The sequence below is a fragment of the Mirounga angustirostris genome, unplaced genomic scaffold, assembly GCF_029215605.1.
Source record: "Mirounga angustirostris isolate CCGP_5_RB_7025 unplaced genomic scaffold, mMirAng1.0.hap1 SCAF_1, whole genome shotgun sequence".
In the NCBI taxonomy this organism is placed as follows: domain Eukaryota; kingdom Metazoa; phylum Chordata; class Mammalia; order Carnivora; family Phocidae; genus Mirounga; species Mirounga angustirostris.
Window position 1 is genome coordinate 150,920,219 of NW_026991709.1, and position 26,659 is coordinate 150,946,877.

Genomic DNA, 26,659 nt, shown 5'->3' on the forward strand with positions numbered 1-26,659 from the left:
CTTGCCTTCTTATCCCACCCTTTGAGATGTTCCCTAACTCCATGTTTCTAGCTCTGATCTTGGAATTGCTACTCATTTACTCTGGCCATTCACTCTGACCGTGGAATCTCTGGCCAGGTAAAGGTCCTCCTGGGTGAACCCAGCTTCCAACCTTGTGCAAGCTCTGTGAAGACAGCTCTCTGGAGGAACCGGGCACTTTCCCTTGTCTTTGAAAATCCTCTCAGGCTTGCTCTTTCCTCTTCCTTCCCATTTCCCCTCTGCATTTTCTTGAGACTGGATTGCCCACCTCCCTGGTTTAGGTTCTCTCCATGACAATCCATCTTTCACTTTACTGTGGCAACATTAATGGCTCCTCTCGTCTGTACTCTTCAAATCTGATTCCCTCTGCCCAGCTTCTAAGACGTTCATCTGACCTCGTCCATTTCCCTGTATACAGAATCAGTCAAACCAATCATACCGTCTCCATCTTTGAAAGGTCATTCGTAAGATTAAATTCATGCCCCATGTTTCTGAAGTTTACTGTGACTGCTACCCAGTCATGTTTGCACAGGGCTTTGTGGATCATAAAAGGCTGTGCTCCTCCCTTTCACTTTTTAGGAAGCATCCCTGGTTCTTTCTCCCTCATACCTCGTATCGCATTCATAGCAAGTCTCATTGATTCTACTCTCAAAATATATCCTGAAAGTTACCACTTCTTAACTATGCCACTAAATAATACCTGGTCTAACATACCATTCTCCCTAATCTGGACTACCCTAGCTTTCTCACTGGCCTCCTTGCTTCCACTCTTGCTGGGTGGCACTGCCACCGCAGGTAGTACCCACAGAAATCTTGGTAAAATGTAAATCACGTACTGTCCAGATCCACTTCCTCCCGGGCTTTCTCAAGTGGTGGTCTCTCAAACTTAGAGCAAAATCCAGCTTCCTTAGCATGGCCATTAAATCTCCATAGGATTTAGCTGGTCCTGTCTGTAAGAATGTTCTACAATGAGAACAATGTTCCATAATCTATGGTGTCTAATGTACTAACCACTAGCCGCAGGTGATTATAAGTACTTGAAATGTGGTCAGTATGACTAAAAAACTGGATTTTTAATTTTAATACATCTAAATTTAAGTAGCCACACATGGTTAATGGCTACCATACTGGAGAGTACAATTTTAGTCCTCGGACTCTTTAGAGGTGAGTCTAGCTTTCTGGACTCAGCACTCAGGAACAAGCACCCAAGATTTCTTGCTGTTCCTCAGAAATGCAAACTTGTTCCCACCTCGGGGCTTTGCCCAGATCTCTTCCCTACTCTCCTCTTATCTTCAATCTTGAAATGACAGCTCATACGCTCACTCCATTCCAGTCTCTGACTCAAGTCACTTTTTCACAGAATACTTCCTTGATCTCAGAAGTAAAATAGCTCCTCATGCTCCCGCTTCCACACTGTTCTCTTCTAAGTAGCCTTATCACTGCCTGAAATACTATGCATTTTTCACCTTGTTTATTATCTGTCTTCTCTATTTTCTCTAGAAATGTGGGTATGGAGTAGGTGGGAACCTGGCTTTAGGCAGAGCTGAGGTTTCTCTAGATGATTCTGAACAAAGGCACAGAAGGGCAAGGGAGTTTAGGGTGTTTGCAAGGGAGTAAATACAATCATGACAAAAAGGAATCTGAGAACCTAAAGTGGGTGGGGGACAAAGAAAAGATAGTAGGCTCCCCAGTTAATGGATTTTATACTTGGGTGGGGTTGAAATAGTCTCAGAGTAGAGGTGTCAGAAGGAATTAGATGGAAAGATGCCAGATGGTGGTCACAGAATGGGAAGCCTGCAAGGGAGGTTCTGGAGATGATACAACCACTACACAGACAAAGTCTATGCGGAAGCGGGTGGCGATGTGCAAGAAAATGGAAGACGAGACCTTAGGAGGAGAAAAGCTTAAGGGTATTTGGAAGAGTCATGTGTAGTGTATGAACATCACCAACAACCAGGGCAGGAGTGGAATGAGCAAGAGAGGGCCTGGTTCTGCCATCGTGGGGAAGAGAGAGACCTGCTGGGGTTGGCAGCAGACTGGGGATGCTGGCAGTGGGAGGAGGAGCCTGAGCACATGGATTTTAAAGCTATGGGCTTCAGAGGATGAGAGACAAGGGTCTGGAAGCAGTAGTGAGGGTGCCTCCCCAATTACCAGGCCAAGGGAAGGAGAAAAGAGCCACTGCCTGGGATTTTGCTGAACAGTGAGCTGCAGAGGGTGGAACTGGGGATGTTGACCCCAGGGAGGGTGGCAGACAGGCTGGATTAGCAGATATGCAGATCTGTGTGGAGGGTACGCTGTGAGAGGACAGTGCTCTGCCATCTCGTGCTTCTTCTGGTGACCAACATCACTGGGGAAGAGGGGTTGTTGGGATTCTTTTCCAAGTTCTCCAAGTTACCCTGTTCTCATAAAACTGAGAGTGTTGGAGGCGGGGGGGGGGGGGGGGGGGCGGGGTCCTGCCAGGGGCACATGGACCTCTAGTATCTCTTTTTACTACTTTCCCTCATGTTGGTTTGGAGGGCAAAGAATGGTGGCATTCCCGGGAACCCAGGGTGTTCTGGATCCCTCCTCTTGCCTCCTTCTCTTGTGTCTGACCTCAGTCCTTTATGCTGTGGTCACAGCTGCTGTCAGACCTGAGGAAAACATACTGACTAGAATATCAGCTATGGGGCCGTTAACAAAAGGTAGCATGGGCAAGTTACATTTTCAGATCAGTGAAGCACCCTCTGCGGGCTGACAGACATCTTGTCTCTTGTCTACTTGCTGCCAAGCAACCTCTCTGCTCAGGCCCCCTGGGGGTCATCAAGGATGACTTTTGGTTTTCTGGCTTGGTTGACTTCATGTATGATGCTCACCTATGGATGAGAACACACGAAGAACTGGGCTGGCATTTGCATCAAGTATGATGAGTTTGGTTGAGAGCCGGCTGAATTTAAAAGGTATGGAGGGCATCAAGCCAGGCTGTCCAAAAAGTAGCCGGATAGATCTGTCTAGAGCTCAAATTTGTGCTGAATTCAGATTTGGAAGTTATCGGCTGGTGGGTGAAATTAAAATAAGTAACATGTCCCAGTAGAGATGTAGAGAGATTATGGAGAGTCAGAAGGGCTGAGGGCTGATAGCAGGATGCTGGAGAAGACCAACATTTGAGTGACCGCTGGAGGAGGAAGTGATAGCCCAAAGGACCAGAGAGGAACTGTTCCAGTAGTAGGAAGAGAATCAATGGAGTGAGAGATTTAAGGAGGGAGCACTAGTGTTTAACTCTCCTGATTCCAACCCAGATCTAAGGGGCTAATGCGCACAGCCTAGGAGCACATGGGAATTCCGCTAGAGAAAGTGAGAATGGGAAGAGACTGAAGGAAGGTTCAGGGCTGTTTTATAACTCATCCAGGGATGTTAGTAAGATTTAAAGGAAATGAATAATTTTATGGAAAAATGCAAATTAACAAACCTGAATCATGCCAATTTGTAAAAAAAAAAAAAAAGAATAGAATAATAAAATTGAAGAAATGTTTTCAAAATTTATTTTAAAATAGGTGTTAGGTCTAGATATTATTGGCAGGTTTTTTTCAAACATTAAAAGAGGGGACCTGGGTTCTACAAATTGCTCCATGGAAAAAACAAAAACAAAAACAAAACAAAGGAGGGCATCTATGGACATCTTCCCAAACTGTTTTTTAAAACTTGGCATATCCTTAAAAATAAAATGTGACCAAGAACACAAAGTAACAGTTACAGAATAATCTCCCTTATGTATATAGATGTAAAAATAATAAAGTATTGGCAATCAAATTGTAGCAGTTTATTAAAAGAAAATCCTCATGGCCAAGTAGGACCTTTTCCAGGAATGTAAGAAGGGTTTAATATTAGGCTATCTATAAATATAATCCATCACATAAAGAGGCCAAAGGACAAAAAACAATCACGTGATTACCTTGATACTTGCCAAAAAGTCATTTGAAAAGATTCCACATCCATTCCTGATGGAAATTCTTAGTAAGCTAAGAACATTACCTATCTTAACACAAGAAAGACTGTCTCAGTTTAATTGTGAACATGAGTGGGAAGTCTGGAATTTGTGTAGAAGGAGATCTTAAGGAATGCTTTAGTTGGAAATGAATTTGTCTTGAAGTTAAATTTGCAAAGCACTGCCTTATGTTTCTCAGACTCAATGTGTAAATTTGCAGTAGCTTCCACAATGGGTTGATAAACAAGAGAGCTAAGGCCACTCCTTAGTACCAACACTGTACAATAAACACTTATAGAGAATGTACACTTACAGCAAAACATTGTTGGCATTTAAAGTAAGCCAGGTATTAGCTCAATACCTCCACTAATATTTACCTATTTGGGGAGTATAATAAGCCCCTGTTCCAAACCTACTCTACTCCCCCATCTCCAAAAATGAGAATTATGTTTAGAGAGGCAAAATTATTATTGCAGATATTATGATAATCTAATAATAATAGCTAACATTTATTTATTATGTACCAGGCACTGTGTTAAGCACTTAGCATACACTAATTAATTTAACCCTAATGACAATGCTGCAGAAGGGCATTATTATGCTCATTTTACAGAAAGAATAGTGAAGCTCAGGAAAGCCAAGGGCAGGGAAGCTTATTAAGTGGAGTCCCAAAGTGGCACTGTGGGATTTGAACACAGCTATTTCTGACTCCAGAGCCCATGCTCTGAGCTGCTAAGCAACACTGTATTTCTTTATTGATGAATAAGAAAAGGAATATGGAAGAACTTAGATTATAAAATTAATATAAAACAAATTTCTTATATGTCAGCTCTCAGCAGTTAGAAAATATAAGAGATGGTTCATAAGTATAACCCAGAGTATAAAACACCCAGACAATAGCTAAAGAGAATTGGGCAAAAAGTATTTGAGGAAAACTCCCAAGTGTTTATGAGTGTCATAAAAGGCATGTCGATACCTAAAGATATATACTATGTTCCTGGATGAGAAATCCCATTGCTGGTAAAGATTTCACTGAAATGATCTGAAAAGTTTCATGCAGTTACTTCCAAAACATTATTTTTATAACTTGATGGAAAAACAAAAAGGTGTGCAGCTAAATAAATAAAATTCCCAGGAGGGTACTTGTATTACCAATTATCTATTATAAAGCTACAATGATTAAAATGTTATAATAGTAATGCCAAAGCACTGTATAGTAATACATGCAAAATCATGAGACTATAACAGATGACTCTAAAGGAGAACCTAGTACATATTAGCATTTATTACATAATAAATGTAACCTTTCAAATCAGTGAAAAAAGAATGAATTATTCAATAAATGGTTTTAGAAATACTTAGTAATCATTGGGAAAAAAAATTAGAGTTCTCCCATACCACATAACATCAAAAATTCCAGATGGATTAAGGTGATAAAAGTAACAAGTATATATTAAAGATCTAGAGAAACAAACAGGTTAATATTTATCTGCTTCCAGGGTGGGGAAGACCTTTCTAAATATAAATGGAAGAAAGAAACCATAGCTAAATAAACCTGAGACATTTAACAACATGACAAAAGAAATCTTCTATATTGAAAATGTCATAAAATCAAAAAACAAATTTCAGTCTGGGAAAAGGTTAGCAACATATATGAAAGATTATGGTTTTAATATTTATAAAAAAGGCGCGCCTGGGTGGCTCAGTTGGTTAAGCGACTGCCTTCGACTCAGGTCATGATCCTGGAGTCCCTGGATCGAGTCCCGCATCGAGCTCCCTGCTCGGCAGGGAGCCTGCTTCTCCCTCTGACCCTACCCCCTCTCATGTGCTCTCTCTCTCTCTCTCATTCTCTCTGGCTCAAATAAATAAATAAAATCTTTAAAAAAAAATTTATAAAAAAGTTTTAAAAAATCAATAGGAAATGGATGAATGTTCTATTAAAATGGACAAGGACCTGAACAGATAACATGCCAAAGAAAAAAGACAAATATTGTTTAAAACATAAAAATAATCCTCTGTGTAAATAAATGTAATTAAAACAATAAGAAAATTCCATATATCTTCATCCTTCAAATGTTCTGATTTAAAAGGCTAGGATACTACAACTTAATAACCAAAAAACCCAAGCAGTCTGGGTTAAAAAATGGGCAAAGGTCTTGAATGGACATCTCTCCAAAGAAGATATACAAATGGTTAATAAGCACATGAAATGATGCTCAACTGATCTTTAGGGAAATACAAAACAAAAACCATGATGAGATACCATTTAACACACATTAGGATTAAAAAAAAAAAAAAAAAAACCAGAAAATAACAAGTGTTGGAGAGGATGTAGAGAAATTAGAACCCTGTGTATTGTTGCTGTGAATCCAAAATGGTGCAGCCAGTGGGGAAAGCAAAATGATGATTCCTCAAAAAATTAAACAAAGAATTGCCATGTAACATAGCAATCATGTTTTGGGCCATATACCTGAAAGAAATGAAAGCAGGGACTTGAACCGATATTTGCATACCCAAGTTCATAACAGCACTATTCACAAAAACCAAAATGTGGAAGCAACCCAAATGTCCATTGATGGGTAAGTGGATTAGTGTAACTGGGAAAAAAGAAGTTCAGAAAGTGAGAAAATAAAAAATAATAATTTATAAATGAAATCAAATATTATCCTATTGAAAATATAGCAAAATTTGTTAGCTCCAAAAAATGTGATATACCCATATAATGGAGTATTATTTAGCTTTTAAAAGGAAGGGAATTCTGATATATACCAAAACATGAATGAATCTTGAAGATTTATGTTAAGCGAAATAAGCCAGTTACAAAGGGACAAATATTATGTGATTCCTCTGATATGAGGTAGCTAGAGTAGTCAAAATCAGAGAATCAGAAAGTAGAATGGTGATGTCAGGGGCTGGAGGCAAGAGGAGATGGGGAATAACTGTTTAATGGGGACGGAGTTTCAGTTTGGGAAGATGCAAAGGTTCTGGAGATGGATGGTGGTGATGGTTGCACAACAATGAGAATGTATTTAATGTCACAGAACTGTACACTTAAAAAATGGTAAAAATGGTAAATAGTACATTATGTATATTTTATCACAAATTAAAAAAAAAAAACTTAGGGGGATTGGATTTTGATGCCTAAATAGAGTGGAGACTTGAAAAAGAAAGAATGAACTAGAAACAAATTTCTCACCAACTCTGGTTGATGATAAAGAAATCTTAGCATAGCCATAAAGCAGAATATACATATATACATATATACATATTTCCTGAGAATTCATAATCACAGATCTGCCTTCACATAGATTTGAGGCCCAAATTTATACAACACAATTTGGTCTGAGAACCCCCAAACTGAAAAAGTAACATAAAATTAGGTTCTCAACTAATGATGCCCTGGGATAATTGCAGAAGCAAACATTCTTTCATTTTTGTTTTCTAAAGATTTTGTTTTATTTATTTATTTGTCAGAGAGAGAGAGAGAGAGCAAGCACAAGCAGGGGGAGCAGCAGGCAGAGGGAGAAGCAGGCTCCCTGCAGAGCAAGGAGCCCAACGCGGTGCTTGATCCCAGGACCCTGGGATCATGACCTCAGCCGAAGGCAGACACTTAACTGACTGAGCCACCCAGCAAACCCTCTTGAGTGGTATATATTATTAGAAGAGCAAAGGCAGGAGTGCAATCCTGAATCCTGACCCCTACCTCACACCATACCAGAAAAGTGATTCCAAATGGATTATAAACCTATGTGTGAAAGGCAAAACAACTTTTCTAGGAAATAATATAGGAGAATATCTTCATATCTTTGGGGTAAGTGAAGATTTCATAAACAGAACACAGAAAGGCCTAGCAACATAACAGAACATAACACAACGTAACAACCATTAGTTGGAGTATGAACTGGTACAGCTACTTTGGAAAGCTGACAGCATCTATATGTATGCCCTACAACCCAGCAATGTTGCTCCTAGGTATACACCCAACAGATGTGCCACAAAGGATATATATAAGAATGACCACAGCAGTACCACTTGTAGCCACCCAAACCAAGAAACAATCCGAATATCCATCATCAGTAGAGTAGATCAATAGTGAACTATTCATACAGTGGAATGCTATACAGCAAGGAAAAGGAAAACTACTGCTACATGCAATTGCATAGATGAATCTCATAACATACTGCTAAGTGAAAGAAGCCAGGCATAAAAGAATATACACTACATGATTCCATTTATATAAAGTTCAAATAACTGAGATTAATTTATGTTGTTAGAAGTCAGGACAGAAGGGGGTCTGAGGGAGATTCTGGGGTGCTGGTAACATCCTATTTCTTGATTTTTGCATTGGTTGCAGATAGATCAAAAGTTCATATTCTGAAAATTAGGGGTGCCTCGGTGGCTCAGTTGATTAAGCAACTGCCTTCGGCTCAGGTCATGATCCTGGAGTCCCAGGATCGAGTCCCGCATCACGCTCCCTGCTCAGCGGGGAGTCTGCTTCTCCCTCTGACCCTACCCTCTCTTGTGCTTTCTCTCTCTCTCAAATAAATAAATAAAAATCTTTAAAACCGAAGTTTATATTCTGAAAATTCACTAAGCTGGAATTTGTAATGTGTGCACTTTTTGGTATGATGTCATATTTCAATCAAAGTTTACTAAGAAGTAAAAAGCTACAGTATAGTCTTTCTTGAGGGCACTGTGTCAATGAGAATAAAAGACCTCAGAAGTGTTTATATCTGGACCCAGCAATTCTACTTCCTATGAAACTAGTCAGAAATATAATCAAATACTTATGTATCAGGATGTAAATTTTAATATTTTAAAATATATGAACAGTAAGAAAGAACCTAAATATGTACTCAGAAGGAACTGCTGGAATAGATGTGCTATAACAAGAAAGTAGAATATTATACCATTTTGAATATTCATGTTATTGATTATCTAAGAGTATACAGAAACTATGCATAACATCAGGTAGAAGAAAAAGTACAGCATGCATTTATGTATATACTGTTCCAATTTTGTTTCGAGTGTGTGTGTGCATGTGTAAAGGAAATGTAAGTGAAAGAAATACAGCAAGAAATATAACCATCCTTATCTCCACGTTGTTGTGTGATAAAGAAATTTTTCTTTGTAATTTTCTGTTTTCCAGTTTTCTACATTGAGTACTTATTATTTTTATGATTATATGATTATGAAAATAACTTAATAAGGGCATAGCTACCCTTGTAAACCCAGCTGCATCTGAGAAATGCTTAAGATTACTTGGCAACATGGAGGTCAACAGCCGGTCACTGTTGCCAGAGCCATGCCTTTGGACTGAATGATAAATGGGAAGGGAAAGAAGACAGACTAATTACAAATGATTCCTTCAGGTACTGTGGTTAGAAAGAAGAGGATCTTGACAGTCTACAATTCTTACTCAATTCTTATTCTCTATTTAATTTCTTTGACAGTCTACAATTCTAACAGTCTAAATCAGTGTTTCTCAAACTTGGCTGCACAATGAAATCATTAGGGAAGCTCTAAAACAATACTGATGCTTGGGACCCTCATTCAGAGATTCCCATTTAGTAGTCTAACCGATGGACTGGAATCCCTAAGGGATCTGAATGCAAAGCCAAGGTTCCATTTTCTTTCATCTTCTCCCCTGAGTAGAAGTTAAATTCCTTATCAATAATAGCTTCCCATATATGTATGAGATGCACTGGGCACAAAGTAGGCACTCAATAAACAGTTGCTTATTGGAAGACACACACCTTTCTGGAAGATGCCAGGCACATCCTTATGGTTAAGAGATTTCTTCTCCCTAGCTTAGATGGTAGTCCAGATTCAGAGAGAACCATGGAATGAGGGGACTCCTTGGTCCATGGCTCTTATGGGCCACTGGGTAGCTTATATCACCCTTCCAAAATGAAGCCACAGGCTGGTGAGTCAATGGCTTATCTTCCTGGGATGCAAAACAGCTAAGGTGAAAACTGCACTCAACAGCATAAGTAAAATCTAAAGGAAGGAAAACTCAGTTATACTATTGGAACATCAGTTTTTGTTACTGAAATGATTCTAGGGATGACAATTGGGGTTGGCTAGGGATAGAAGTCATCTAATGTGAAGCAGGAAGAGAAAGTAAATAATGTTACATGCTTATACATGCTTATAACATATTAGGTCACAGACCTTACAAAAAACCCATGTCAGCTGGGTATAAGCATCCCCATTCTAGAGATTAGGAAGCTGAGGCTCAGAGGGGCTAGGCAACTAGCCCAGAGTCACAGGGCAACTGATAAGAAAAGATCTCAACTCTTGTCTATTTGACCTCAAAACCTATAATCTCTCCACGGCATCAAAATGCGATCTTGGGTCATGTAAGTGACTTCAAAGGGCATCCACACAAAACCTTCATATTAGACCCTAGTAAGAGTTCATGTTGTAAGTCAGTAGGAGAAGGGATATTCATTGAAATAAGGGATGCTGAAACATGACATTTTTTCTTAGTATTCAATAGTCTCTGTTAGCACTTAAGAAAAAATGAGGTTGTGGTCTTTCTGGAATAGTTAGTGGAAAGATAGAAGGGTGGCTTTCACATTCTTTCGATTCAACTAATTTTATGAAAAAAAACAAAAACAAAAACAAAAACAAAAACAAAACAGATAAACTACATTACTACTTCGGTTTACAGGAATATGCCCTGAGGAAATTGTCCTGGAGTATCCAAAGTCCAAGAGAGCTTTCTTAAACAGAAGTCCTGCTGTTAACAATCTGTGTGATTTTAGGCAAGTCGTTGCCTCTCTCTTGGCTTTGATTTCAAGAGAAAAAGAGAAGCCATTTCGACAAACTTTGAGGGCTATAGATACTTCACTGATCTGATACAAGCTATGGATCCTTTCCCCAGGTGATGCAACTCTGCACGTAACTGCACAATTCTGAATGCGGATTCTGGTTGTTCATGGATCTTCCAAAGATTTTTCGTGGACCCCCAAAGAACATACTAACCCTTGACTGAAAACACCTGGTGTATGTGATAATGGAACTGTAGTCATGCTTGCCAAAAAGCCCTTATCTTTTAGAGATGCAACCTGAAATATTTATGGGTGAAATAAATTGAAGTCTGAAATTTGCTTTCAAATGATCCAGTGTATTTGGGGAGGGATGGTGGTGGTAGGGGGGATAACAGGTGACACAAGATCATCCATGAATTTGTCACTGGGGAAGCCAGGTGATTAGTTCCATGACTATTCTTTTTTTTTTTTTTTTTAAAGATTTTATTTATTTATTTGACAGAGAAAGACACAGCGAGAGAGGGAACACAAACGGGGAGTGGGAGAGGGAGAAGCAGACTCCCTGCCGAGCAGGGAGCCCGATGCGGGACTCGATCCAGGGACTCCAGGATCATGACCTGAGCCGAAGGCAGTCGCTTAACCAACTGAGCCACCCAGGCGCCCCGTTCCATGACTATTCTTTATACTGTTTTCTCTACTTTTGTGTCTGTTGAAATTTTCCATACTAAAATAAATTTACACAATAAAAATTATCTATAATTTAAAAAATACTCCAACTAGATGATCTCTAATGTTTCCAACTCCAATAATCTATGATGTAGCATTCCAAAGAATCTGCAAAGGAAATGGACTTCCAGAAACATGCTATGGGCTCAGGGCACTGAACCATCCTCCTCCTCTCCTAATGGACTCTGCACTAAAGGGTTTATTGTGGCCTCCTTTTCCAGATATTTCTGTGACATTACATTTAATTATCTCCATAAATATATTTTTGGAGGAAGAGTAGTAAAACCAAACACAAAGAAGCGAGACAAAAATTGGTCTAATCATTTCACATGTGGCTCAATTTGTTTTCAAAGATTTCTTAAGAGAAGACCAAAATACTGCTGTAAATGACTTTGAGTGGCATGTGAAATACGTGCTTAGCATGTTAGGGGAACCAGGAGAAAGTGAAACAATACATAAGCATGACAGATAGTTGTGGTGGGGGCTGGGCTCCAGAGCTCTGCTGCCCAGGGCTCTGTCCTTCCTGTGTCGTTCAACTAGCTATGTGATCTTGGCCAAGTCACCCAACCTTTCTGAGCTTCTGCTTCCTTATTCATAAAATCAAAGAAACAGGCAATCTCTCTCATAGGGTTATTGTGAAGAATCAAGTTGTACCTGACATGCAGCACGCATTCAGTAGATGCTAACCAGAGTTCTTTCAACTGTGTAAATATAAAAATGGATCTTATAAAAAAGATGTACAATATAGATCACAATGTTATCAGTAGTTGTCGCTGGATTGTGAGCCAATGTGTCATTTTTTTCTTCCCCTTTATTTTTGTCTGGGCTTTTCAATTTCTACAAAGAGTATTTTGTTACCCTTATACTCAGAGAACAAAAGTCTTTTAGAAGGTAATTTTAAAAGTCTTTCTTGCGGAAGTTTAATGCCCAGAGAGGCCTAACCCATGTTGTATGTTCACAAACAGACCACTTGAGAGGAGTAAGGTGGAATGACTACCATTACCTTGTTCATACTTTCCTTACTATGCTCTCATCTTCAGGGTGGAAGATCCTTATAAACAGCAGTGAGCTTTCAAATCTGGCACTCCTGGTGTAAAATAAATACAGCCTTCTTCTGCTCCTGTTTCATGCCCTCCTGCCCCCTTACCACATATTCCTCCATACTAGGAGCTGAGCTTTTTTGAGGGCTTGGACCCCTTTTAGAACATCACCAATGCTACACCATAAAAATTGACATTCAGGCACGCTATTTTGCATTCAATTTCCTGGGGTTCATGGCCCATCCCCTCCCCCCCAGGCCATCTCCACTGATTAAGAACACCTAAGCCATGACAAATTTCAGAACATATACACACACTTCAGGTGTGTAGACCACTTTGAGAAAAACTGGCATGTACAAATTTGAAAGCATAGTCAGATAAATCAGTGGATAATTATGGGTATTACATATGTAGTTTTTTCTCTGCCAAAGAATTTGCCTCAGGATATCTATAAATAGCAAACCCATATAGTGTGTTTAAACCATGCCACTGTATACGCAAATGCTAAGCCCTTTCCAGAACACACCTACTGCAGAGCAACAGGCCCATTTCAAAAAGTTTAGTACCAGTTTCACTCCTGAGTTTTGCTGCGCTCATTTACAATCTACGAGATCATCTTCAAAATGGGCACTAACCCATATGCCTTAGGTGGCTGATGGTCGATGATAGACAATGATGAGATGCCCAGAAACTTCCAGTCAGAGGAGAGGTCGTATGTGTGTGCAGGTTATGAAACAGCTTAGGAGTGGATCATCTGTGGTGGGGTGGATCCCCTTGATCTCAGAAAGGAAAAGGATAAACATAGAGTCCTTACACTGCCCTGGTTCATTTTATGTATTCTTCACAGCGACTCTGGAAGGAGGGGCTTTTGCCCCCATTTCCAACCGAGTTTTAGAAAAGTTGACACACACATGCCCCAGATCAGACATTTATCGGGGGAAAAAAAAAGACAAAATAAAGATAATGTAAAGCTCTCTCTCTTTGATGGTTAACTTCCAGAGGCTGAGATGTGTAGAGTGCCCAGCATCGCTTAAACCAAGAGCCACTTGGCTGTGATTTTGATCCTGCTGATTTGTCAATGGCTTTTAGGGATGTACCTAAAGGGAGAGAGGGATGGGACTTTTCTTTGCCCCATCTGTCCTGCTCTCCAAACTGGCATCCACCTTCCCTTCACTCCTATACAGGAACTGCCCAGCATTCCAAAGATACCTGGGGAATTCACAAGGAGATCTGTATAAATAGCCAGGAGCCCTGCACTTAAAGAAATCCATATCACCACAAACTCCATTTTATGATTTTCACCCCAGGCTAAGATGCCATTTGGCATGTCACTGCTGGCAGCACATTTTACTCGATCCTCTTTCAAGATTTCCAAACCTGTGCCCGGCCCCCACGGGAGTCTCAGAGGAAGTGGAACCGTGGCAGAAGCGCTGCGGAGCTGGCTTTGTGCGTGTGTTAGTGTAACTCATAAAAGCAAGTGTAAGTTCTCCAACTATTAACTTCCACAAGAGGAACCTCAACTTTCCCACGAATGCGGCTTTTCCCTTTGCTTAGCTTTTCTGAAGTTAGGGGTGAGTCCTTAAATTAAGCAGAGTCTCGGGGACTCCTGTGACACAGACAACCCTTTACTGGCCGCAAGCGCCCTAGCTTTTCTGGAGGTGTATCCCTCGCTATCATCTTTCAGAAGCAGCTAACACCTACACGTGCTTTGGGCACCAGCAGGCTGAAAGCACAGAACCACCAAGCCACCGACCACCCAGGAAAGCGGTCTCTGAGCCCGGAGTCAGTGCGCACTAACCGGCGTGTGCTTGAGGGGAGAAGCCAGCGCAGCCTCGGGTCTGCGTGGGCAGGAGGCTGGGTCCACGCGACGTGGTCCAGCAGCGTTACAGCGAGTCCTGACCGACATTCAAGTCTCAGGGGAGCCCGGGTCCCATTAGGGGCACGTCTCCCGCCAGCCTCCGCGCCAGTTCGGGGGAAACTAAGGTGGACCGAGAGAAGAACAGGAGGAGAGTGAGTTCGTGTTTTCTTGGGGTAAGTGTGCGCGGTACCTTGGATTCCTGGCTGCTGGTGGATGCTGGAGAGGGCGGCTGCTCGGCGCGCGGCGCCTCCTTGGGCAGCCCGTCCACGCCATCCTCGCGGGCACCGCTCGGGGGGATCATCCTGGCGGCGCGGGAACGGTGCTGGGCTCCCGGAGGAACAGAGAGGCTGGCCTTCCCGTCGCTCGTGCTAGCTCAGCGGCGGGTCCCAGGGACGCCCATCGTCTCCCCGCCGCCCACGCGCTCTCCCCCGACCTCGCCCGTGCGCACGCCCGTCCCGCGCGCCCGCCGCCCCTCGCCCGCCAGCGCACTGGCGGGACTGGCAGCCGGCAGCGGACGGGCGGCTCGAGAGCGCTCGCGGGCCGCGGGGGAGGCGGGGCGGCGGGGCGGGGCGGGGCGGGGCGGGGCGGGGCTGCGCGGCGACAGCCGGGACGGGGGAGGCGGGGGGCGAGTGGGGGCCCGCGGCCGAGGGGGTCCTGCAGCCAGGCCCCGCACGCGCCGACCCCAGCGAGGGGTTCCCCAGGAGGGGTGGTGGAAGGAAGAGAAAACCCGGGAAGGATTCAGCCAAGAGGGACCACCTGCAACAACACCCTCTTTCCTCACCCTAAGGAACAGCGACTCCAAGGGGGACGGTGACTTAGCTAAGTTATTTATAGGGCTCAGTGACGGAGAGCGGGGAGAGCTGGGGTTCCCCTGCTAGAAGGCACTTCGCGCTCCCGCATTCAGTTTGGACTAAAGCAGAGGCAAAATGCAACGAGGCTGTGTCCTCATTTTGTTGTGTGTTTTTGTGCTCAGCCCTCTAAACATTTTACCTTATTTAATCCTCAAGGCCAACCTCTTGGGCTGGATAGCATCACTTATATTTTATAGATGAGGAAACCGAGATTCTAGGGAAGCTAAGTAATTTGCTTTAAGTCATTGAACTATAAATAGTGGAGCTGGGATTGGAACCCATTTTGGCTTCAAAATCCATGCCATTTGGACTCTGAAGCCTCAGATGGAGGCCAGCTCTGCATGGCTGAAGAGCCAATGGGGTGTTTCAGTATAGCAAGGAGTTCAGGGCTATTCACGGAGGGGCAAACCAGTCTGCCTTAATAGAACCTTTGGAAACATAGAGATGGCCCCATTGGATAAAGGGACAGAAGGAGCCATTATTTTTGGAAGACACAACCTCAGTATGCAGAGAAAGGAAATATATCTGGATATTTAAAAGATCTTATTTTTTCATAAATACAAAACTCCCTTGATTGTCTAACAGAAAATTGTAAACTTAATGTTCCAGATTTTCCTGATTAAGTGTAAATTTTTCAAGTCCAGCTTCATGGGTATGCAACCTATGCAGTCTCAGACAGGACCCTATACTTGGTTTGATGCTCTCTATCACCATCTTGAAATTCTTTTATTTTTAATTTTAATTTTTTTTTTCCAATTGTAGTTTAGTTGATACACAGTGTTACATTGGTTTCAGGAGTACAACATAGTGATTTGACATCTCTATTCATTATGCTCTGCTCACCACAAGCGTCGCTACCCTCTGTCACCATACAATGCTAGTACAATACCACTTACTATATTCTCTGTGCTGTACCTTTCATCCTTGTGACTTACGCACTCCATAACTAGAAGCCTATGCCTCTCACTTCCCTTCGCGCTTTTTGCCCATCTTCCCACCTTCCTCCCCTCTGGCAACCACCCGTTTGTTCTCTCTGTATTTATGGCTCTGTTTGAAATTCTTAATAATATTTGAACAAGGGGCTCTGCATTTTCATTTTGAACTGGACCCTGTGAATTAGATATCTGGTCCTGCATGTTTGTCTTAGCTCATGTCTTTGGAAAGAACCTATTACTCTCTCTATCCTGGACATCAATTGAAAGCTCCTATTCTAAGTGCCAAGCTCTTAATGGGCATTTGGCTCTCAGAGAGCTCCAAATACCCTAGTGGCCCTTAGCTTCTCATTTGACCAGGCCAGATTGGCTAACTCAAAATGCCACAGCTCTTTCCTCCTCAAAACACAATTCCTAATGGCTCAGTAGATACAAAATTCTAATAGCCAAAATCACAAGAGCAACAACCAGAGCGCATAATGACAAGAACAACAGTATCAACACATCTTTATCAAGCATCTCTTCTGTACCAGACATTGTGCTAGAAAATAATGATAGAGAGAAAACAGTGATAGATTCAGTCTATTGTCCTGGAATAGAGAGGCTGATGAGAGAGATACAGAGATTAATTAAATCACACACACACAAATTTTATGAACTGTGATAAATAAAAGTATAAGAATCTAATGAGTATGCACAAATGCAAGGACTGAACAAGAGTGTGGCCAGAGAAGGGTCTTCCGAGGAAGTGAAGACCCTCCGCCCCCCCGCCACCGCATCGGTCAATGGGCAGTTCCAATCTTGGTGGGCAAGCACACTGACTTAAATACAAGGAATTTTTCATCTTTGGATTTTATTTTATTTTTTTTTAAGAATTGAAGAGCAGCTGTATGATCTCACCCTTCATTTTAGTAAATGCTCAAGAGCCATTTGGTAGAAAGATACTATCAAGACTATTTACAATTTTTTGGGCGCCTGGGTGGCCCAGTTGGTTAAGCGACTGCCTTCGGCTCAGGTCATGGTCCTGGAGTCCCGGGATCGAGTCCCACATCGGGCTCCCTGCTCAGCGGGGAGTCTGCTTCTCCCTCTGACCCTCTTCCCTCTCGTGCTCTCTCTCATTCTCTCTCTCAAATAAATAAATAAAATCTTTAAAAAAAAAAGACTATTTACAATTTTTAAATGCCACACTTATGAAGGATACAAAAAAGGATAGCAAGGAAAGGAAGAGAGAAGATAAGCAGAATGACCAGGGGATGGGGAAGTGACAAGGATAAAGGAGAAAGGGGTCTCAATAAGTTGGTTCTCCTTGTCTGATGCATCGGAGTCGTTTTGAGTAATGAGATATATGAAGGGTATGGGGTTTGGCAATTAAAATGATGCTGATAATAATTGCTAACCTGCACTGGGGGCTTCTGCCATGTTGCAGGCATTTTCTATGTGTTGTTTCATTTAATCTTTTATTTAATAAGATGATTAGGCTAGGATTTATAGTGAGTGTGAGAACAGGGACTTGCACTCAGATATATCCTGCCCCTGGGCCAAGCTTTGGCCACCTTGTTCTGCTGACCCTTACACAAATGTGCAACCCAGATCTGGTGAAGAGGCTGCAGGCCTTAAAGAGCAGAGTGATGCAGATCGAGAGCCAGAAGCTTAAGAGAAGCATAGGGAGACTCCTCAAAGAATGAAGAGTTCCCCACTCCATTTTTTTAACTTAAGAGTGAATAATCACCAGATGTACATTTTGGAGGTGATAGCCAAGAAGTCAAGACAAACATGGCAGGAGGCACCAACCGTGGCCATTCAACCTGTGAAGGAGTATTAGTTGTCGCCTCTGGCCACCTTGCCTGAGGGACCTACTTGCAAGCCAGAGAAACCCAATGCTTTGCCCAGAGTCCTACCAGTAACCACACCAGCCCCTACTTTGAGCCAACTGTTAATGCGGGACTGTGGTCCTCACGACTCCTGATTGGTCTCTCCTCAGCATCCAAGCTAATCATTTAATTTGGAGGCTCCTATTATCAGGGCGGACGAGATCCAGTGTACGCATTCTTAACCTGTTTTTGGAAGTGCCAATTAATAATAATGATGGCAACAATAATGGTAGGTTATATTTGAATAGCACTGTTTGACTGCATTAAAATGGTCTCCCGCTCGAGGGACCTGGAAAAGGTAGCCTCATAGAGCTAGTTTCTGGTTAAGATCTACCTCTGTTCTCCAATGAGCAAATTTGTGGGCTGCTTCTAGTTGGTTATAACCTCTGGGAGATGGAGGGGAACTTGAGTCTTTACATTTAGTGGAAGGGCCATGAGCCTGAAGTTCAAACATCCCAGCTCTTCCCCTTAAATGCAACAAGATCTTAAACAATTGAGTTGATCTGCCTCAGCCTTGGTTTCCTAGAGTCTAAAATGAGATAATGATCCCTACTTCATAGAGGTTCTGTAAGCATCAGAGGATTAAATGCCTGGTCAAAGCTAGTCTCATACTACTACTAATTATTATTATTATTATCATCATCATTAGTTGTATGCTTTTGCTCAAATGTATTCACTTTGAGTTGGGTTTTCTGTTCATTACAGCCAAATGCATGTACAATGTCAAACAGTTGTGTTTCTATACACTATTAGTGAAATAGCAGAAAAAGAAATTAAGAAAACAGTCCCATTTACATCTGCACCAAAGAAAATAAAATGCCTAGGAATAAACTTAACCAAGGAGGTGAAAGACTTGTACTGAGAAAACTATAAAACACTGGGGAAAGAAACAGAAGACAACACAAACATGGAAAGATATTCCGTGCTCATGGTTTGGAAGAACCAATATTGTTAAAATGTCCACGCTACCCAAAGTAATCTACAGATTTAATGAAATCCCTATCAAAATACCAGCAGCATTTTTCACAGAGCTAGAACAAACAGTCCTAAAGTGCGTATAGAAACACAAAGGACTGAATCGTCAAATCAACCTTAAGAAAGAAGAACAAGCTGGGGGTATCACATTTCTAAAACTGTTGATAGCTCCTCCCTGGAAACTTCAGATGGGACAGATACCTGCAATTTCGGACAGATTTTGGTCCTTTGATTAGTAATTAGCATGTGACTTTACATATCCTCTTATGTGGGTTCAGGGTAATAGTTTAAGAGATATGAGAACCACTTCACCCTGGCCTTTTTGTTTCTCAAAATGCCTGGTCTATTCTTCCTACTAGTTTTGGTGCTTGTTGCCATTTCCTGAATCTGAGAATCCCTTACCATTGTTCCCCACGGACAGCTCTCCTCCAGTTTCGGACCTCAGAGTCTACCATCTAAAGAATCTTGTTTCTTTCTTTCCTTATTTGGTGTCCTTCAGAATCTAAGCTCTGTGAGGTTGAGGACCTCATGTCTCCTCTTCATCATCTATTTCTGGAGCTTAGGTGCTTGTATAATAGGTGCTCAGTGAGTACTTGTTAAATGAATGAAAGATAAAATGTTAGTCTGTAGAGAAACTTACAGGTCCGATGAAAAACTCTTGTAGAGGGACAAATTGAAACTCATGAAGGTTAAATACTTGTGCAAAGTCAATTAATACATGACACAATGAATCACTGTTTACTTGCTTACCAATCCCAATGCTCTTTGCTATATTTAGATTTGGAATATATGACCAAACTACCAAAAGCACATGTTTCTTTCCTCAGTTTTCAAATTTATTATATTATGCAAAGTATTTCTAAATACTCTTTTCCAAAACAACACCTTTATCATGATTCAAAAGGTATCAAAAAGAATCCTGAGGAAATTAAAAATCTTCCCAAATTCTACCACCCATTTGTAATAACCATTAGATTTTTGGTAAGCTGCCTTCTCAAAGCACATGTATATATGGGTATATTTTAAATGTATATATATTTACATAAAGTGATCTCAGGACACCAAGTGTTGGTGTCTTCAATAATAATTCATAGAGATAGTTCTGTGTCAATAAATATAAGTATACATTATCCTTTTGTTTAATGAGCATGCATCCCATTGTACAGATGTGCCATTATTTATTTATGAAGGAGCTTTTATGCTTTTTGTTAGGAACTGTTAGAGGGCAATTAAAAACTCATCATCTCTTGTATTCCTAAATGTCAACCTGGCAAGGTAAGTACCATTAGACCCATTTTGCAGATGAGGTAATCAGAAGCCTGAGAGGCTTTATGACTTTCCCTAAAGGGAAATGGTAAGTGCAGAGTAGAGATTCCAGCTCCCAACTTCAGACTTTAAACCTCAGGCTCCTTGCCACATGTAAGCAAACTGTGACACTCAGTGTGATCACTGCTGTATAAGGGGCTTGAGCAACATGATCTGAGAGCACAGGCTGGGGAGGATGAAGTCCACCAGTGGAAAGTTTGTTTAGGAAGGTTCTTGTGGAAATTGAAAGGTGACTATGGTTTTGGTGGAAGGAATCTTTTTTTTTAAGATTTTATTTATTTATTTGAGAGAGAGAGAGAGAGAGAGAATGAGCAATGGGGAGGGGCAAAGGGAGGGAGAGAGAGAGAGAGAGGCAGACTCCCTACTGAACAGAAAGTCCTATGTGGGGCTCAATCCCAGGACCCAGAGATCATGACCCGAGCCAAAGGCAGATGCTTAACCAGCTCAGCCACCCAGGCGCCCTTGGTGGAAGGAATCTTGAGCAGAATGTTCAGTAGCGATAGAGACACCGTGTGTGCTCATGCAGGGCTCTTCAGGTTTGGTTCCTAGAAAACTACAGTTTCTTCTCTTTGTTGGTAAGATTTACTGATGACACACATGATACTCAAAAAAGGGAAAAGTTGGAGAAATCCTTTGAATAATTATTTTGAGTACTTTTACAAATGGCCCATGGGGAAAGTTGGATCCCAGTCAGCCTGGGAGGAACAGCACTGGTTAGTAACGAAGGGAGGAAAAAAAGCATCATGAGGATTTCTGGAGGGCTTCATGGGTCACAGAGTAAGAAAGAGCCAGCACCCAGAGTTCTGAGAGACACACCTAGATTCTTCATGCTTGGAAGCCAGACACGGAGAGCTTTGGCTCCCTCTGAGGCAGGAACGTATTCTGTTTGCAGGGCCCTACAATTCAAACACGCATGTCCCTTGCACACTTACAACCTTTAGAGGATGATAGATATTCAAGGTATGCTCGGTTAATCCTTCTGTATCTTAAACGACATCCCTATAAGTGAGCAGTAAAGAGTGACTCTTAAAAACAAAAAAACAAGAACTCCAGCAAAAACGGATAATAGTTCCTGCTCCTCATCCCTAAAGCTTTGCACTTACTTTGAAATATGCTCTAAAAGCTTTTAGTGTCATGCTGGGGGCAAATGAATCTCACAAATTCTCGTTACCGTTTTCCAGGGAGGGGTTATATTACCTCTTTGTCCTTCTGTCTTCTGTAACCCTCTCTGTTCCTCTAGTAACTCACTTGGCAGCCATAAGCCATCCATCAGACACTTGACAACTGGCCTGGAAAAGATGACTCAGGCCTTAAGCCTTAAATTCCACTTCCTTCCCTCCATAGCTGATGCCAACTTATCCAAAAAGCCTGGACTTGGGAAACATACCTATGTTTCATCTGTCTTTATTCTTGTAGAGTTGGCCAGGAAAATGGGGATTTTTGTCTCCTCAGTTAATATTGACAACTTGATGCAGGTAATGATGGTGAGGAGTACAGTAGGGGTCGGTATCGGTGGTGGCATTATTCGGACAAACGCTTAGAGGAGGTTGTTGGCTGTATCTCGTCCCATTTCCTCCCCGAAATGCAAGTTGCCCCAATGCCAGCCTCTACCAAGCAATGGCCGAGGGCTCTGAGGGTGCCCAACCTGGCCGGTAGCTTTGTATGTCACGGAATCCCGGAGTTCCTTAGATTGCAGGTAGAGCTGCTAATGTGTGCAATGAGAGAAACACCCAGATTTTAAATAAAATCTGCAGCATTTTACTATTTGCTTTTCCTCAACCACCTCATCTAGTGAGTCACCATGTCCTATTGCTTCTACTGCTTGCGTGGTCCTGGGAGTAAGGAGTTATTCAACTTAAGATATTTGAGATCATTACAAAAGAAGGCAGAGATGTCTAAATAAATGAAGTCCTCACTTTATTTGCTGATTTATTTGATAGTTGCTGGGACCTGCTATGTACCAAGCCCTTTATTAGATCCAGGGATATAGGGAGATATATGTCTCTTCCCTGACCCAAAGGGAAATTCAGCTTATTGAGGAAGGCAGAACTGGGGACAAATGATAACCATGAGTTTGAAGAGAGGCCATAGCGACCAGGGCAGGAAAGGGCTAATTCCACTGAGGAGCTAGGGGAAGGCTCACCAAGGGGAAAAACATTATCATCATTGAAATGTGAGGCGCAATTTTCCAGGAGGAGAAGAAGAAGGCCATTCTTGGCATTTTAATATGAGCCTATTTCTCTGCTTATATTTTCTGTGGCTATTTATTTTCTTATTGTTACTCTGGAGGAAGTGGAGGGACCTAGAATTGTCATCATCAATCTTTGTAATTCCCCTTTTTCATTTTAATTTCTTTTATTAATTGTCCCAAACGCAACCCTCAACTTGCTCAAAATTCCCTTCCTTCAGTGACCCCCACTATCATGTTTTGAAAATATCTATCTTAGACATGTATGCCTATTTGAGAAATATATGCAGTTAATTTGTGTGTATAAGTGTTTTAAGTTGCATCAAACATATTGTGCTATAGCATATTTCCTCTTTCTAGCTTATTTCAGGAAAAACAGTTTCATTTTTAAAAGTAACTTAAAAGGAAAATATGCAAAGATTATTTGTTCTATTTCTTTGCTGTATAGAATTTGACCGTATGAATCTGCTATATTGAATCCATGATGTGTGGCTGGACTGTTAGGTTGTTTTCCTTTCTTCCCTATCACGAATAGGGCTGCTTGAACATTCTTTTTTTATTTTTATTATTATTTTTTAAAGATTTTATTTATTTATTTGACAGAGAGAGACACAGCGAAAGAGGGAACAGAAGCAGGGGGAGTGGGAGAGGGAGAAGGAGGCTTCCCGCAGAGCAGGGAGCCCGATGCGGGGCTCGATCCCAGGACCCTGGGTTCATGACCTGAGCTGAAGGCAGTCGCTTAACGACTGAGCCACCCAGGCGCCCCGCTTGAACATTCTTGTATATGACTTTTGGTGCTAATGCATAGGCATAATTACAGGTTCCAGTTTTTTTCTCCAACATGGATACTGCATTATTTTTTATTTCATCACTGTAGCTTTATTTGCATTTCCCTGATGGCTAATAATTCCCCTTGTCATATGTTTGTGGGACATTCAGATACTGTCACAAACATAGAGTAAAAGAAACCAGACACAGAAGAGTACATACTATGTTATATAATTTATGTAAAGTTCAAAGACAATGGCCATATTTGGGAAAGAAGGACAGTTCATAATTGGAAAGAAGTACTGTGACTTTCTGGGGTACCGGTGGAGCTCTCCTGCCTCACCTTTGGTGGTGGTAACTCACTGAACTACACATGAACAATCACTGAGTTTTTCTGTAGATATGTTATGTTTCAATAAAGCATATAAGGATTTTATAAGTGGAAGGTAAACAATCCAAGTAAAAGTGAGTTGTCTTCCCCTTATAAGAATATGGAGAAGATATACTTTTCCCTAGTCTTCCCACTAGGTACAACTAAAAACTCTAAATGTTCTATGTAAACCAAACGTAGGAATACTTTGAAAGGTGGAGAGAAGGAGGCAGACTGGCTTGAGATTTCAGGACCTAAGGAATGACACAGTGGTGAGTTCCTTGGACTTTCTTTTTTTGTCTTATATATCCCAGACTTGGAACTGAAGAGGCTTGCAAATCAGAAATGCCAGTGGGGACAGACCAAGAAAAAAAAAGTGCCAACCAGAGGCTGCTCCTTCTAGCCAAAGGACCAAGAAAGGGTCAACCCAGCAGTGCAGACAAATTTTAGACAATAACTGCTCTCCTGCACATAAAAAACTGAGACTGTACCCTGAGCCATGCCAGCAAAGGCCAAGTGGGGAGCCCAGGCTTCCACTTTTACTAGGCTGTGGGGAGGTGCCCTGACATCCCTGCTGGGGAGGGGTGTCAGAAAGCAAAGTAGGGATCTGGTATTTTAATTTTCATCAGCTGCTAATGAGCCCCCCCCACCCCTGCGCACTGGTGTTGGTGGAGATTGCATGGGAAGGGGGGTGAGGCTTTCACCCTCACCCAGCAGTAACAAAGGACCAACCTGGCCTGGGGGATCTAGATGTCAGTTTCAACTTGGCAATAACAAGGTGGTGCCCCACCTTCCTCTGCAAGAGCATGAACAGAAAAAACTAGCTAAGAGAAGGCTTGAATATAGCCTTCAATAGCATTCAATCTCATAACACAATGCAAAAATATCTAGATTTCAACAGAAAGTTGCTCATCATATTAAGAAACTGGAAGATATCAAGATAAATGGAAAAAGGCAATCAAAAGACACCAACAGTGATATGACAGAGATGTTAGAATTACCTGACAAAGATCTTAAAGCAGCACAATAAAAATTCTTCAAACACCATTACAACCACATTTGAAACAAATAAAAAACAGGAAGCTCAGCATAGAAATAGAAAATCTCAGTAAACAAATAGAAGACAAAAAGAAGAACCAAGAGGAAATTCCAGACATACAAAATACAGAAATTGAAATAAAATGGAATATTACTCAGCCATCAAAAAGAATGAAATCTTGCCATTTGTAATGACATGGATGAAACTAGGGGGTATTATGTTAAGGGAAATAAGTCAGTCAGAGAAAGGCAAATACCATATGATTTCACTCATATGTGGAGTTTAAGAAGCAAAACAGATGAACATAGGGGAAGGGAAGGAAAAATAAAATAAGATAAGAACAGGGAAGTGAACCATAAGAGATTCTTAACTATAGGAAACAAACAGGGTTGCTGGAGGGGAGGTTGGTGGGGGGGATGGGGTAACTGGGTGATGGGCATTAAGGAGGGCACTTGTTGGGATGAGCAGGGGGGCGGTTATATGTAAGTGATGAATCACACTAAATTCTACTCCTGAAACTAGTAATACACTATATGTTAACTAAATTGAATTTAAATAAAAAAATTTAAAAAGCTCCATGCATGGATTCAGCAGCACAAAGAAGGGGAAAGAAGGAAGAATCAGTGAAGTGTAATCTACAACAATAGAAATAACCAGTGTAAACAACAGAAGAAAATAAATGGAAAAAGTGAGGAAAGCCTCAGGGCCCCATGGGACTATTCGAAAGATTAACACATCATCAGAATCCTGGAAGGCGAGGAGAAATTGAGTCAGGCTAAAAAAGTACTCAAGGAAACAATGACTGAACCCATAAATACCAAATTTAGCAACAGACATAACACTGTAGATTTAAGAAGCTAAGAGAATTCCCCAAAATGAAATCCAATGAAATCCATGACAAGACACCTCATTATTAAACTTCTGAAAACTAAAGACAAAGGAAAAATCTTGACCACATCCAGAGAAGAAATGACACATTATCCATAGGAGAACAAAACAAAATAAAACAAAAACACACCAAAAAAATACTTCAGATAACCAAGGATTTCTCACCAGGAACCCTGGGGGCTAGAAAGAAATAGCACTGTTTTCAAGTACTGAAAGAAAAGAACCATCAACCCAGAATTCTATGATCAGTGAAAATATCCTTCAGGAATGAAGGGGAAATCAAGACATTCTCAGGTGAAAAACAACTAAGAGGATATGTTACTAGAAGGTCACCATACATAATGGCTAAAGGAAGCTCTCTAAACGGAAAGGTAATGATAACAGAAGCAAACGTGTTGCACAAGGAAGGAAGAAAAACATGGCAAGCAAAATTTATCAGTAAATAGAGCAGGCTTTGAATCTCTTCTTGAGTTTTATAAGTTATGTTTGACTGCTGAAGCAAAAATAGTACCACTGTGATATGGTTCTAAAGGTATGTACAGGTAATATTTAAGACAATTCTGTTATGAATGGGGAGGGTATATGGATGTAAAAAAGGTAAAATTTTAATATTTCACTCAAACTAGTAAGATGACACCACCAGTAGACTATAATAAGTCAAGTATATATAATGTAATACATAGAGCAAGCACTAAAAATGCTGTATACAGATAAGATTGGCTTCTTTGGAACCAAAGCCACTGGAGCCATAAATTTATAGAAATATTGACTGGAAACAAATTTTTATGAATTGCTGGAAGCTGAGGGTAGACTAGCTTGAGAGTGAGAAACTCCTGGGACCCAGTGTTGGGGGGAATCTACACTTTCATGGGCTTTACTTTTAGGAAGCTCACCTGATCCTTACAATGAAGATCACAGAAAAATTTTCTCCTGTTTTGGGCAGGGAGATGGAAAAATAACCATTTTGCCATAGGCCCAGAGCAATCTCCATAACAAAGTCAAACACTCCAAGGGAAACAATTTTTCAGAGCCCTGTCTGAGCTGTGGGCATAAGCACTGTGCTCTAGCTGAT

General features: G+C 41.3%; 1 protein-coding gene and 1 long non-coding RNA gene across 5 annotated transcripts in view; one reads left to right on the forward strand and one right to left on the reverse strand.

The window, feature by feature from the left end:
• Positions 1–14,905, reverse strand: part of STAC (SH3 and cysteine rich domain) — a 158,738-nt gene extending 143,833 nt beyond the window's left edge. For 2 of the 3 annotated variants that reach the window (XM_045904073.3, XM_045904070.3), the window contains exon 1: positions 14,570–14,904. In XM_045904073.3, the coding sequence (XP_045760029.1) occupies positions 14,570–14,680 (111 nt within the window). In that variant the 5' untranslated portion in view covers positions 14,681–14,904. Of the gene's footprint in view, positions 1–14,569 lie in introns of all 3 variants that reach the window. The other variant, XM_045904071.3, reaches the window with a different exon arrangement.
• LOC135364300 (uncharacterized) overlaps positions 14,405–26,659 on the forward strand; it is a 32,948-nt gene continuing 20,693 nt past the window's right edge. For both annotated transcript variants that reach the window (XR_010411190.1, XR_010411191.1), the window contains exon 1: positions 14,405–14,552. This is a non-coding gene — a long non-coding RNA (uncharacterized LOC135364300). The remainder of the gene's footprint in view (positions 14,553–26,659) is intronic.